The sequence below is a fragment of the Syngnathoides biaculeatus genome, chromosome 5 (assembly GCF_019802595.1).
Source record: "Syngnathoides biaculeatus isolate LvHL_M chromosome 5, ASM1980259v1, whole genome shotgun sequence".
Lineage (NCBI taxonomy): Eukaryota > Metazoa > Chordata > Actinopteri > Syngnathiformes > Syngnathidae > Syngnathoides > Syngnathoides biaculeatus.
Genome location: NC_084644.1, coordinates 4,771,313 through 4,785,831, shown reverse-complemented (window position 1 = coordinate 4,785,831; position 14,519 = coordinate 4,771,313). Strand labels below are relative to the sequence as shown.

Below are 14,519 nucleotides of genomic sequence, written 5' to 3'. Positions count from 1 at the left end.
ATAGCAGGTAAATGGCAAAACTGGCACTGTTAAATGTTTACGACAGCTTTCATTTTGCACATTATGCCTTCGAGAGATACCAAAGATGGCAATATCCGATGTTTATGCTTTGTTTGTGAGATTAGTTTAGATTTATCACATTTGTGTAAATAAATGATATACAGTCGATTCACGCAAATAAAAAACCCAATTGAACATGGCTTCAAGCATCATTGCAGCAAATAAAGAAAGTGCGCTTACCTGTTTTCCGGGTTTGGTCCCGTGACGTGTATAACAATACTGCGTACACCTTATCAAGCGACTCAGTGACGCTTTACAGTTGCGCGTTCCAAAGGAAGCGTGGCTGCCATTCTGTGCCTGCAGCCCCACCGGCTGCGGCAAATTTCCAAACGTGGCAAAGCTGTTTAAGTGTCCCGTATATGTATATACGTATTTCAGCTCTTCATCATCGATCAGAACCAGGTGGACTGGCGCATCGCCATGACCAGCCACAGGGTCTTCGTGATCACGCTGGAGCTATTGGCCTGCGCCATCCATCCCGTGGGCACGTACTGGGAGGTGGGCCTCCACGGCAACTCGTCTTTCTCACCTCCGCTGTGCGACTCCAACCACCGCAACACGGCGCTGGCGGACCTGGAGCTGCTGCTGTCGGTGCTGATGTTCCTGCGCTTGTACCTGGTGCACCGGGCCGTCCTGCTGCACAGCAAAGTGCTGCTGAGCGCCTCCTACAGGAGCATCGGCTCGCTCAACAACATCAACTTCACCTTCCGCTTCGTGCTGAAGGTGCTGATGAACAAGTACCCGGCGCGCACCTTGCTGGTCTTCATCCTCCTCTTCTGGCTGACGGCGTCCTGGATGCTGACCCTGTGCGAGAGGTAGGAAACGCATCGACAGCTTGTATCATCATCAATACATATTCACTCAATTCACGACTCATGCGCCAAAACTTCAACCTCTGCACGCCTCACTTCTGTTATGTCCGTTATGTTTAGATTGTTTGATAGCTGGAAGAATAGGCAGAAAAAATGTATCACGCAATAATACTACAACATTACCATCAGCAAAGTTACTCTTGTTTCAATGAGAACATTGATGATAATACCTATTCATCAATATCAATATCTATTTTCATCAGATTTTTTCCCTTTGACCACGATTAAGACTTTGTCGGAAGTTAAACATTTTCAGAGCAATTTCAAACGTATTCAACAGGGACTTCTGTTACTATGATACTCTAATAATGAAGAACTGCAAGATTATTGTGACTTCATCTTTCGAATAAGAAGCACATTAGATACTGTCAGGCGGCACGGTGGATCAGTTCATGGTTCTGAGGTCCTGGGTTCGATCCCGGACCCGCCTGTTTGCATGTTGTCCCCGTGCCTGCGTGGGTTTCCTCCGGGTACTCCGGTTTCCTCTCACATCCCAAAAACATGCAACATTAATTAGACGCTCTCAATTGCGCATAGGTGTTATTGTAAATGCAGCTGTTTGTCTCCATGTGCCCTGCAATTGGCTGGCAACCAGTTTGGGGTGTACCCCCGCCTCCTAACCCTAACCCTCCAGCACTCCCCGCGACCCTCGTGAGGATAAGCGGCATGGATGGAGAGACATTGTCAATGACATTTCATTTATTTTTTCATGATGCTTTTCTCATTCTCATAACAAAGATATTTGCTCTTGGTTACAGTAGACCTTAATTCTCAATATGTTTTATTATAATTACAAATTTACATTATTTTTTGATGAGCTCACACATCCACTGGCATTTTCAACGACATTCTTGTTTTCACTGGATTCAACAGAGCGAGCCGGCTTACATCGATACTTTGTACAGAATTTGACCGACAGGCCGCACCTTGTAAGACCTGCTGTACACACGAGTACTTCAACTTCAATGTCACAGCCAAAACATAACTCTAGATTATTATTTTTTTTTTTCATATTGTGGATGGCTTCTGATTGGTTCAAAGATACCAGTCGGACCGATAAAAGACAGAAGTGTGCACGTGAAAAAAATCAGGCACAGAGCTTTTATGACACACCGTTTGAATGACAGATGAAGTCAATTTTGGGCAAAGACAAAATAAATGCCGACTGCAAATTTCAGGCGTATTTGCTTGTCTTTTACTCCATAAATCAAGAACATGACAAATAATGCTATTTATTGTGTCATTTAGTTCACATTTAATCCGTTTCAGTTTTGTAGCTTCATACATTGCGCATACGATAGTGATTCAAAGGAATGTTTATACTGTATGGCACAGGTGTCAAACTCAAGGCCCGCGGGCCAGATCTGCCCCGCCGCATGATTTTATGTGGCCCACTGAGGCAAATCATGTGTATCAACTTCCATGATTTTTAGTTCAAATCTGTCCCAAAATTCTCTATAAATGATACTGTTGAGCTATTGCAAGCATTTGTGTGTTACCAAACATCATCAATCGTTGAAAAACCCATAACCCTTGATGTCTGGTTCCAAAAGTAGTTCATAAATCCATCCATCCATTTTATTGGCCGCTTATCCTCACAGGGGGCCGCAGGGGGTGCTGGAGCCTATCCCAGCTGTCAATGGGCAGGAGGCGGGGTACACCCGGAACTGGTTGCCAGCCAATCGCAGGGCACACATAGACAAACAGTCGCCATCACAATCACACCTAGGGGCAATTTAGAGCCAGGATCGAACCCGGGTCCTCGGAACTGTGAGGCCAAGACTTTACCAAAATGAAAATGGAATATACCTGCCATAGATTCAAACGTGTTGTTGAGATGACGCATTCAAAGGAGAGAGATGAATTCAGCGCTGCGCTACCGTCGAATCGAAAACGAAGAAGTGGTTCCACCCCGTTGATTTGGGCCTCCCCCGCAGGCAAACCCCGGGCTCGACGGACCACATGGAAACGGCCCTGTGGCTCATCGCCATCACCTTCCTGACGGTGGGCTACGGCGACGTGGCGCCCAACACTCGCTGCGGCAAGTCGGTGTGTCTCTTCACGGGAGTCATGGTAACTCGCTCCGCTTCCCTTTTCCTCCCCGCGTTGCGGCTTCCGAGACGCTTTATCTCGGTTTGACCTGCGCTGAGTTTTTGCACGCGGACACCAACGTGATCAGGAAATTAATCAAGATGTTCCGTTGCTGTTTTGTTTCCTAATATTGCATCACGTGCGAAGTGTTCCTTTCATAAAGGTCCCTTCTGCTGCGTTTGCCTTTTTCTGTCGAGAAAGCTGCACACTCACTTCTACTTCAATCACTCGAATCCTACTTCTGTACTTTTATCCCCTCCGAAAATCTGTTCAGGTTTCTTTCTTTCTTTTTTTTTCTTTCTTTCTTTCTTTCTTTCTTTCTTTCTTTCTTTCTTTCTTTCTTTCTTCTTTCTTTCTTTCTGCCTTTCATTTCATTGAATTACCCCCCATTCCCAATTAAAACATTTCATTATCTACGTTGTGCGTTCTTTGTTTCTTCATTTCTAACTATTCTAATCGTCGGATTTGCTTGGACCCCGACATGAGGTATAGAAGCTATTAAGATGAACAATTTTGCTTTTCATCCGGATCAATCACATGACCGCAAGCCCATCCTACACCTTTAAATGTGAAAAAAATAACAACGCACCCACTAAACTTTACAGTTCAGTTTAGAAATGTGTTGTCATTGCAATACGGAGCCCTAAAGTGACAAAAAACGATTACAACATCCATCCATCCATCCATTTTCTTTGCTGCTTACCCTCACAAGGGTCGCGGGGAGTGCTGGAGCCTATCCCAGCTGTCAACAGGCAGGAGGCAAGGTAACACCCTGAACTGGTTGCCAGCAATCGCAGGGCACATGGAGACAAACAGTCGCACTCACAATCACACCTATGGGCAATTTCGAGTGTCCAATTAATGGTGCATGTTTTTGGGATGTGGGAGGAAACCAGAGTGCCCAGAGAAAACCCACGCAGGCGCGGGGAGAACATGCAAACTCCAAACAGGCGGGTCCGGGGATTGAATCCGGAAACTGTGAATGCTTTACCAGCTGCTCCACCGCGCCGCAGTATTGCAACAAATGGAAAAAAACAACAACCCCCCCCATAAAAAAAAACAAGGCATAGGCCAATTAGTAGAAAGATAAAAAATATATGTAAAAGATCTTTAAAAAAAAAAAAACACACTCAAGGTCAAGAATTAAAAAGGAAATAAGTAAAACTAAAAAATAAATAAAGCAGCTTACAAAATGAAAATTAATAGGACACTGTAAATTGCCCCTAGGTGTGATTATGAATGCGGCTGCTTGTCTCGATGTGCTCTGTGATTGCCTGGCAACCACTTCAGGGTGTACCCCCCCCCCTCCTGCCCGTTGACAGCTGGGATAAGCTCCAGCACACCCCGCGACCCTTGTGAGGATACGCGGGTAAGAAAATGGATGGATGGATAAATAGACACATGGGCCAATCTGGCCTAAAACATAGCAGGAAGGTTAATCAGTTCACTAAACTGTAGGAAGAAATAGTTAAATGAATATAAAATAAAACATGATAGTCTAAGTGCTTGACGGGCCGTGTTAAACAACAGAACGGACCACATGGAGCCCTCAGGCCGTATTTTATCCATCCCCGCTTTAGGGCAATGTGCCATTGTTACATCATTTTCTAAAAATAGGAACCCACAACAAAAACTGAAAGAGTTCACGCACTTTGCCAAACAAGTATCTCAGACTCTCGGGAATAGATGACAAATCCTTCATTTGACTATTTTTTATGCCAAATTGGCAAAATAAGAAGGGCGTGTCCACGTGTTGAAAGCGGAAGTCGTACCATCGCACCAGCGGACATTGACTGCGTTGCGTTGTCTGTGGCGATGTGGGAATGAGACTTCACTCCAGTGGAAAACCATCTTTTCTATTTCTCCGCCGCTCTTGCTTTTTATAAGCTTCTCCCCTTATAAGGCAAAACTTTCCATCCTATCCATTTTTAGGGTCTTTTTTTTCAATTTTTTTTATTGCCTTTGGCAGCGCTACAACGAGGGTGTGCCAACCTGTGCCCACCACTCGGAAAAAGATAAACGTCCTTTTCCCGGCGGAGCAGAGAACGATGGGAGCCGGCGACCTCGGCACTCTGCGCACCTGAAAGATGGTGGAAAGGGGGGCCGGCTCCTCAAAACATCGTCCAGACGACTCCACTGCACGTTTTATTTGAAGAGTGATTGGAAATCAAGGTGAACTAACGGCTCTCGTGCGTACGTGATATGGGAAAAATGATTGGAACCAGGAAGTTCAAACAGATAATGGAGTCAGTTTGTCCTCTCGAGTATATGGATTGAGGTCAGCGGGGGTGAGCTCACCTCAACAAGTCTAAAACCAAACCATCCCAAAAACACAAAATATATAATTTATATCTAAGGGACTTTAGCATTTGTAGCTCTCTGTTAAAGGCGGAAAGGATCTTGGTGTGGGCTGTGCACTGAACTGTAGCTGCAAAATTCTAAATTCAGAACCGAATCAAGACCAGTCTGCTGCACTCTGTTTTCAAAGCACTAAATACTTTGAGGATCGTTGATGCGGATCACCACGGTTGACCATCCGTGACCATCCTCACGACGTACAAGGTCATCGGAAGATCGATCCTGAACTACGCGGCGCCCGTTTGGACTCCCGACCTGAAGCCAACTCACCGGGACTCCCTCCAGGCAGCCCAGAACACTGCCCTTCGAACCGCCGCGGGCTGCCACAAAATGGCTTCCATCGATCACCGACACGTTGAGTCGAAACAAATCGCGAGCAAAAGGTGATGCTCACGGAACAATACGCGGTCCAGTGCTACCTCGCCGGACATCCTAATCACGAGATGACAAGGCAAGAAGTGCCCCAGATCGTTGCGCAAAACCGTCCCGAGATATCGAGCCATCGATCGAGCAGTACATTAATCGGCCGTCTGTCGATGCAGAGGACTACAGGCGCCGCCGTAGCCCACGGGATCGCCGGCTACAAACCCAACAAACCCGAAGCCGAACCCGCAGCCCGTGAGATCGACGCCGTCGCAACTCCGTTCGGGCCGGTGTCACAAGCTCAACGACCATCAGCATCGACTCCACAACAACACCGTCGATTAATGACCATGGTGTGACGTCACCCCCCACGCGATACGCGTCATCTCTTCAACTGTGCTCAAAAACCGACCACGCTGACGGCGGAACACCCGTGGAGCGCCCCGACCGACGTGGCTCACTTTCTGGACCTTGATACGGAATAACGACCGTCGTACTTGGCTACAACAACAACAGGATCGTTTATGGGATGAGTTCACAAATCGGACCGAGACGCGAAGCTCAATAGCGCGCGGTAGCCGCTGTTGTCATGTTCTGTTGTCATCGTCAAGCAGGAAACAAGAATCAACAGCAACGATACGATAAACTCAAGATATGGCACGAGTTAGTCTGGTCCTCACACGAGTTGGGCTTAATTTATTATTAATTCGGAACACCCATATTGGAACTACAGTGAATCCTCGCTATTCACAGTGGATAACTAGCAAGTACTGCCCTGAAGAGCGAAAATCCGTGCGTGATTGATGAGCCCATGAAATTTTGAATGGACTACTTTTATCTAAATGAACCTCCTCAATTCACCTCAACATAGTTCTTTGGTCCCAAGATGTCACCAGATGGCGCCAAAGCAAAATACAGTGCTTTGGTATGAGGGCAAAAACAGCAATTAGGTGACTTTTTTTTTTTTTTTTTTAACATCTAACGCAGAATCGGCCTTAACCAAAATCACCCACCAATAGGAGACGAATTAATCACAAATATTATTCGCAGGGGTATTGATCAACATTTTTCCTTATGTTAAAATCTCTTTCACATGAATTTGATCCATATCGTGATATTCAAACTGAATACTTTCTTACGCTTTTCCTTTGTCCTTCTCTTTCTGACGCAAGCTGAAGAGAAAAAAAAAAAAAAGGTAAAATGTGCTTCTGTTGTTATTATTTGTGGTCGTCACGGAGTTCCAGCAGTGTTTTCTGTGTGTGTCCTGTGACGTGTGTTTGTGCTACGGCGTGTGTATTTTTGTTTTGTGGTCCATCTCCATCATTCTGTCGTGCGCTGCCCAGCAATAGCATCGAGCTATTCTCAGGGGGGGGGTGGGGGGGGGGACGGGACCTGCACTGTTGTAGCCGTGCCACCCGGTCTTGTGTTTAACTATCTGGACCCGACGTGTAAATACTACTTTGATTTATCGGACAAAACCAGAAGAGGTACGAGCAGCAACTCCGACCCGATTTCCCCCCCTCCCCGTCGCTAGGGTCTAAATATTTGTTGATGGTACAGGCAGATGGTTTATTATATTACGTATGCGTACTAATAGACGGTTTTGTGTGTTTGTGTCGGCTTTCAGGGTGTAGCCTGCACCGCCATGCTGGTCGCCGTGGTAACCAAGAAGCTGGCTTTGAATAAAGGAGAGAAGCATGTGCACTTTTTCATGCTGGACATCCAGATCTCCAAAGGGGTGAGAACTACAAATGAGGCATTTGGAACGCGTGTGGTATTCAGTCACACAAAAATAACAAAATTTAAGGTTTTGTCATGTGACATAAATAACGCCAAGACAACTAAATTAGTGGACGAGTGACAAACGATATTTTGCTTCACAAATGAAATTTAAAACATTGTAAACTGACAAAATCATTTTCTGCAATGGTTAATACGCTGGCGGCCTCACAGTTCTGAAGACCCGGGTTCGGTCCCGGGTCCGCCTGTGTGGAGTTTGTATGTTCTCCCCGTGCCTGCCTGGGTTTTCTCCGGGTACTCCGGTTTCCTCCCACTTCCCAAAAACATGCAACATTAATTTGGACACTCTAAATTGGCCCAAGGTGTAATTGTGAGTGTGTACCCCGCCTCCTGCCTGTTGAGAGCTGGGATAGGCTCCAGCGGTCCCCGTGACCCTCGTGACGATAAGCGATAAGAAAATGGATGGTTAAATACGCTTATATGAAGAACCCAAATTGTACTTTTGTACTTTTTCATATCTGACGACTTTCCCGATTCATTGGTTTAAATATGAATGCTTTACATTATTTAAGTGCATTATTCGTACTTAAAATGTCGAATTGTTTAAAACGTTATTCCTGAAGATAAAAAATGTTTCAGTGATTCATTAAAATGTTTGATATTTTTCTGAATTTGAGCACCAAGATAAGCAAATTTAGTTTGAAATTCCTCACTTCTGTTAAAAAAAAAAAAAGTGAAATTTCACTGAGATGAAACTGAAATTGTGCATTAAAGCAACGCACGACGCTGGATGCTCTCTCAGACAAAAACCTGGAAGTGGGATCTTAATTCAATTAATTTTAGCATTGTACCTGAGTATAGTTCAACTTTGGGGGGTAAATTGTTCACAACACAAGATATCCATCCATTTTCCTAGCCACTTATCCTCACAAGGGTCGTGGAGCCTATCCCAGATGTCAACGGGCAGGAGGCGGGATACACCCTGAACTGGTTGCCAGCCAATCGCAGGGCACATCGAGACAGACGAATACACTCACAATCACACCTAGGGTCAATTTAGATTGTCCAATTAATGTCGCATGTGTTTGGGATGTGAGAGGAAACCGGAGTGCCCGGAGAAAACCCACGCAGGCACGGGGAGAACACGCAAACTCCGCACAGGCGAGGCCGGGATCGAACCCGGGACGTCAGAACTGTGAGGCCAACGCTTTACCAGCTGCCCCACCGTGCCGCCCAACACAAGATATGATTTGCATTATTTCCTCCAAATCCAAATTTTGGGCTCTGCCGGATTCATGCTCACCTCAATCCTTTGAGCAGTATAAACGGGAGAAGCGGAAACTTGACCAATTTCCACGTGTCACGCGCATGTTTTGGTTTGTGGGCCTTTTCATATTTATTTTTAGCTCGGCCAACCTTTTTACAGCCTTTTCAAGGCGTCAAACAGAGGAAATCATCTTTTGTCCGGAAAGCAACTTGTGTCAGTTCAGGACGGCGGCAGTGATTGGCAGGAAACTGCATATATGTGTGCGTGTGTGGGTGTTTATATAATAGTACTGTAGTCCTCGCGTGGTGGGGACAAAAACGACATCCTGCAGGAGCTCCTGTTGTCAAGATCATATTATATTTTCACATACTGTCAATTAGATTTAGTTAAAGCAAAGCGCTATTACTGTAGTACTTTAATCCCACGTTTATCCGGTGATGGTTACTTTCCAGATCGCCCCCACCATAGATGGGTGCTGAAAAGTAGCTACCATATCGTTTAAAGCTCCATGAATGATACCAATACAGTGTGCACGTGACATGCAGGTATTCATTTTGTCCACTTGGGTTGCCATCCTCACATTCAGTCCTGTATACATACGTGTGGCTTTAAGAGGCCGGGCCCGGTCGGTCGAGGTATGTCGGAGTCAGCGAATGAGAGCGTAGAGTTGGCCAGCTGTTAACTGGACAAACCCACTCATCTAAAAAAAAAAAAAAAAAAACGACTGGATAGCTCATTGAACACCAAAACTGAAGTCGCCGAAAGCAGATATCCGCCATCTTGATACTCCCGAAACGACCATCCCGACCTCTGCGTTAATCGCCAGTTTCGTGGCTGTGAGAAAATATTCCACAGGTTAGTTAGAAAGATTTACTTTGACACTGTTAAAAGTTTGTTTCTAAGGTTTTTTTTTTACATTTTATGATGAGCTTAATTCACTTGAACAAAGTTTTGTTTACGGTTGTTTTTGTCCACTGTTTACTCTCTGCTTCACCTTTATAGGCCGACAGTTAAATATTTTCCCAAACTTCATGAGTGGAAAAGCAAGAAAACCCATTTTCTGTGAAATTTTTGATGAATTTCATCATACAGAACTCTGCAAATTGAATTTGATTTTCAAACGTGAGGAAACAAGTTGAAATTTTCTGTGAAATAGGAGGTGGCAGAGACAACAAATGAATTTTGAGTTTAGCATGTATTTTCCCAGCGAGTCCTTATTTCCAAAAATATATCGAACTGATTGACTTAAAATTGAATGATTTTTATGACAAAAAATGCTCAGTTTTTTTGCTATGTTATGATGATGGAGCCTATTTTGGGAAAAGTTAACATGTCATGGAAATCGGGCCCTAGGTAATATGCAAGGTTTTCATGCTAGTCACGGCGTTGTATGTCTTTCCTTTGCACTAAGCCTTTTTTGGGTTACCAAAAATCTTTCATGTTACCCGAACTGAAAATATATCAAACTCACATCAACAGTTTTAATTCTACATGTCAAACTTTGAGGAAAAACCCCGCCATAGTCCAACCTGTAAGACACGTACTCCACATGTTTTGGGAGTACCAAGATGGCGGCCAACTAGCTTCAACCAATCGACACACCGCTAGATATGTATGCGCTATCCAGTCTTTTTTTTTTTAGATCAGTGGCTAAACCGTTAGGCAACCCGTGTTGAGTGATTCGGCCTGAGCTGTGTCGAATGGCAGGTCGTGTGTTAATTTCTGATTATATTTATTTTGTTAAATTTGTCCAAAACGGGCGATTTATTTTAACCACTGATTGAGGGATTATAATCTGCTCCAACTAGCAACGGCAGTTTATATTAAATTAGCTAACGTCTACTTTGCCACAGACGTTGAAATAGGCACACCGAAATTTAACTTCTTTTCACAAGTTAATCCCAAATTTGGAGTGCTGCAATGTAGCGAAAAGTCTGTGATGTAAAATGACACAATGCGATATAAAGATCGGTGACACACGGAACCCACAAACAAATAAACGCAACGCAGCGGGGGCCGAAGTGGTTGATTCCAGGGAGGAGATAATGGAGAAGGAAACACTGTGGGGTGTGTGTCTTGCAGAGGTGTTCCTTTATTTGCAAGACCGAACAGGACTTAAATGTTTGCTTAGTGCTCGGAAAAAGGGAGAAGTCTCATAAAGTTACAAAGAGATACTGCTCCAAAGCTAGTTAGGCCTCATTTGAATGATTTCCTTTTGGTCCCGCACAATCTGCGTTGCGAGGTGTGATTCATCGTCTGAGCAAACAAGTGCCCACTGGCGCTCCGTGCTCTGTTTTGGAGGATACAACCGTTTCCTGTCTTCCAATGGCTGCATCCTGTCACAAGGTGCATCTTTACACATTGCTCTGCTGATTGTTTTGGTCCCCTTGTGTGTGCGTGCATCCTTCGAGTCCAGATTTACACTGATGGGAACAGGGGAAGACACCTGGATGCGAACACTGACAGACTCTATTAATAACCCTCGCAGCGGGGCCGGCGTGATATCATCGCCGGGCGGCCGCAGTGATTGGGCAGGAAGGCGAAAACGCGCATGAATGGAATCAAAGACAAAAGCTGAGAAATGACGCAAGCGGAGGCAACGTTGCGTAAGGAGCAGCGGGGAAAGTTCTGATTTCAGTTCCAGCCGAGAGCGCTGTTCTTATTTGGGTCCTACGAGCAACCACGCACTTGCTGTTCAGAATCGATGAATTTACCCGATTTAAAACGTTGTTTTACCTTGTCCTTCACTGAAAAGTTTGTTCTTCGCTCCCTGTTTGCTGTTTTTGTGGTCACGCCGAAGAAATACCGGTACTCGGGCATCATTTTCTGGCATCTGTGTGCCGATGTACTAAGTTGAAGTGAATTAAGGAGTGTAGCTTAGACTTGTGTTTTGCAGCCATCTTATGGCATCTATAGAGCTTATGCACCTACGTCAGAAAGTCATGTGACTTTTGTTTACGTCGCCATATTGCCGGTCTAGCAAAGCACTGTTCAATGCTAAGTCGGTTGGAGACGACACGAAAACATGTCTTATAGCACGAGGCCCAGAGTCTTGTCCGATACCGTTCGACATTTAGAAGGTGAAAATAAACAAAGGTACGTGGAAAAATTAGATAAACTCGGCGTAGAGGACCCGTATTTAATGCCGAAGTCGATGTTTTCGTCGATAAGAAATGGGACTATTAACCCCGCTTCTGCTTGTCTTGGACAACTGGATCTCCACATGGATCTGGTGACTAAGTGGTCGAGATTTACACGGAAGAGTTTGAAAGCGTCGAAAAAGTCTGGACGCGTACAAATACTTTGTTGCTGGATCTGTTCTCAATCAAGAATAAATCCCACATGGCGATGGAGCAACTCAGATTTTTTCAATACGAATACCAATATTTCAATAAATGACCCCTGGTTTTACACAAACTCGAAATTCATAACCTATGCTTGGAAAAAAAGGGGACAGGGAGTCGTACGCGGAAGCGTATTGCGGCAATATGCAATAAAATATGCATTGTTCTCAAATGACTCCAATGTGTATTTAAAAAAAGAAAATAAACCACTGGGATAGGCTTCAGCCCCCGTACACGGAAGCATGTTGCAGCCACACATTAACCTATGTAAACATTAATGTGACCGACGGTTTATTTTCTTTTTTTAAATACGCATTGGATTCATTTGAGAAGAATGCATATTAGAAAAAAAGGAAAGAGGTTTACTGAAGATTAACGTGTGGCCGCAACACACTTGTGTACGTTGGAGACGACTCCCTGTCGTTTTTTTTGTTCTCAAAGGAGCCAACTTGGTATGATAAACATTTATTGGGAATTTGAGATTGAGAAGAATAATTCCTACCTGAAGTGAAGCGATCGCTACGCAGTCGTGTGTATTTGGTTGGGCGTCATCCATCCATGTTTAATTGCCGAAATCCATCGATATTTTCTGGTCTTTTCATCTAGTATTCCATCGAATGATCTCTTTGAATATCTCTCTCGTCGTCTGCTGTGACAACCAACGGTGCAACAGGTCTCTGGCATTGTAAATATTCCTCTTCGGTTCAATGTCGAGCAGCTCTGTTCGACCGGCAATATGGCGCCGTGAAAATGGTGACGTCACGTGCACGAGCTCGATAGGCACTCACAATCCTTCTTAGGAGTACGCATAAAATGTTGGTCTTCGTGGCAGGGCTCAACCTCCAACACATGCAACCTATTTATTGTGGACACAACAAAAGCAGGCAAAACGGGGGAAAACGCATCAACATGACTCTGAAACCTCAGCATTTTCTCTTATTTCAACAAAGTTAATGCTCAGCAGTGTGACGCGTCTTACCTCCATACTCGCCGAGCAGATCCGCCACGCCGCTGCAAACGTGCTGCGGGAGTGCTGGCTCCTGCACCGAGCCAACCTGACCAAAGGAACGCGGGGAGCGCACCGGAGACACCAGAGATGTCTTCTGGAGGCCATCAGAGTGTACGTTACCGCAGCTACAGGCCGGATGCGTATGTGTGTATTACACGATAACGTCATTGTTATAAGCACGAGGAAACTGGTTTACTGATCGGAACAGTCCTCGGTCAGCTCCTAGAAGAGATAGAGAGACATTAAGAAATATTAGATGTACTGGATTGGTAATACGGTATGTTCGAAATTGGGTGGGACCTTTATTCAGCACCTCTTTCACAAGAAAAGCAAGCACGAAAGGAAATTAACAAGTATGATTAGAATCGGTATGTGTGCGTGCTATTATTATTATTTTTGTAACTCTAAATGGCAGTCTCAGAATTGGCATTTACGCCGTAATATGGAGCTTAAATTGGATAATAAAATCAGATGTGGGTTTTGATTATGGGAGTACTGGAAATTCCATGACGCTATTGAGAGAAAATATGTAAAAAAAATAAATAAATAAAAAATTGGGGGTAAAATTCCAACTTGTTTTTTAACAGATTTCGTCACTTGCGCCTCAAACAGAGAAAACTGCGGGATTACGTCAGCGAGATGGTGGACCTCCCAAAGGTAAACCGTTGATGTTTGATCGTTTCCATTGCTCAGGCTAAACACCTGACTATCCAACGTGAATAAATATCAAAGAATTAATTAAAATACATTACACTTCGAGATGCCGATTAGTCAACAATGTTTCCAGATCACTTTTGAAACATGTTTTGCTCTTAGCAACCAATCTGAGCACGGAAAAATCTGGATGTTAACGGGAAATTAGCTCGTTGTCCTTGCAAAGGACACAATTACCGTAATTCCCGGCCTACAGAGCGCACCTGGTTATAAACCTCACCCAGTACATTTGTAAAGGAAATACCCTTTGGCCGCAGCTGTGTAAAAGCCGCAAGTGCCCACATTGAAACACGAGATATTTACAAGGAAAGTACACAGAAAGATTTTAAGGCTGGTGTGGCGCTAACACTAACGTTAGCACCGCGCTAACACTAATGCTAGCGCGGCGCTAATGCTAGCTGCGATGACAGAGCCGGTAAAAAACAAACAAAAAAAATGACTGGTAAAAATCACCGAGATGTCAGTAACACAGCAGCAACACGCTAGCACAGTGCTAACGCTAGGGCAGCACTAACATCACTTCTTCAGCGCATATATTCAGGTCTCACTCTTACCTTTTCCACCCGAGTGCCCCCTTGCGGCCGTTAAAAAAAAAAATGCACAAATTACCCGCATCACCACATAAACCGCAGGGTTGGCAGCGTGTGAAAAAAGTCGCGGCTTGTAGGCATGTCAATATCTGTCAACAGGATATGAATTAA

General features: G+C 44.6%; 1 protein-coding gene and 1 long non-coding RNA gene across 5 annotated transcripts in view; one reads left to right on the top strand and one right to left on the bottom strand.

Moving 5' to 3' along the window:
• The window catches only part of kcnn4 (potassium intermediate/small conductance calcium-activated channel, subfamily N, member 4), a 29,757-nt gene that overhangs the window by 11,027 nt on the left and 4,211 nt on the right, over window positions 1-14,519 (top strand). For all 4 annotated transcript variants that reach the window (XM_061819871.1, XM_061819874.1, XM_061819873.1 and 1 more), the window contains exons 3-7: window positions 439-875; window positions 2,870-3,005; window positions 7,372-7,482; window positions 13,094-13,215; window positions 13,692-13,761. In XM_061819871.1, coding sequence (XP_061675855.1) covers window positions 439-875; window positions 2,870-3,005; window positions 7,372-7,482; window positions 13,094-13,215; window positions 13,692-13,761 — 876 coding nt within the window. The remainder of the gene's footprint in view (window positions 1-438; window positions 876-2,869; window positions 3,006-7,371; window positions 7,483-13,093; window positions 13,216-13,691; window positions 13,762-14,519) is intronic.
• On the bottom strand, window positions 558-2,881 carry LOC133500772 (uncharacterized). The gene is made up of 3 exons (XR_009795030.1): window positions 2,742-2,881; window positions 813-864; window positions 558-693 (listed from the first exon to the last, which is right to left on the bottom strand). It is a non-coding gene; the product is annotated as an uncharacterized LOC133500772 (long non-coding RNA).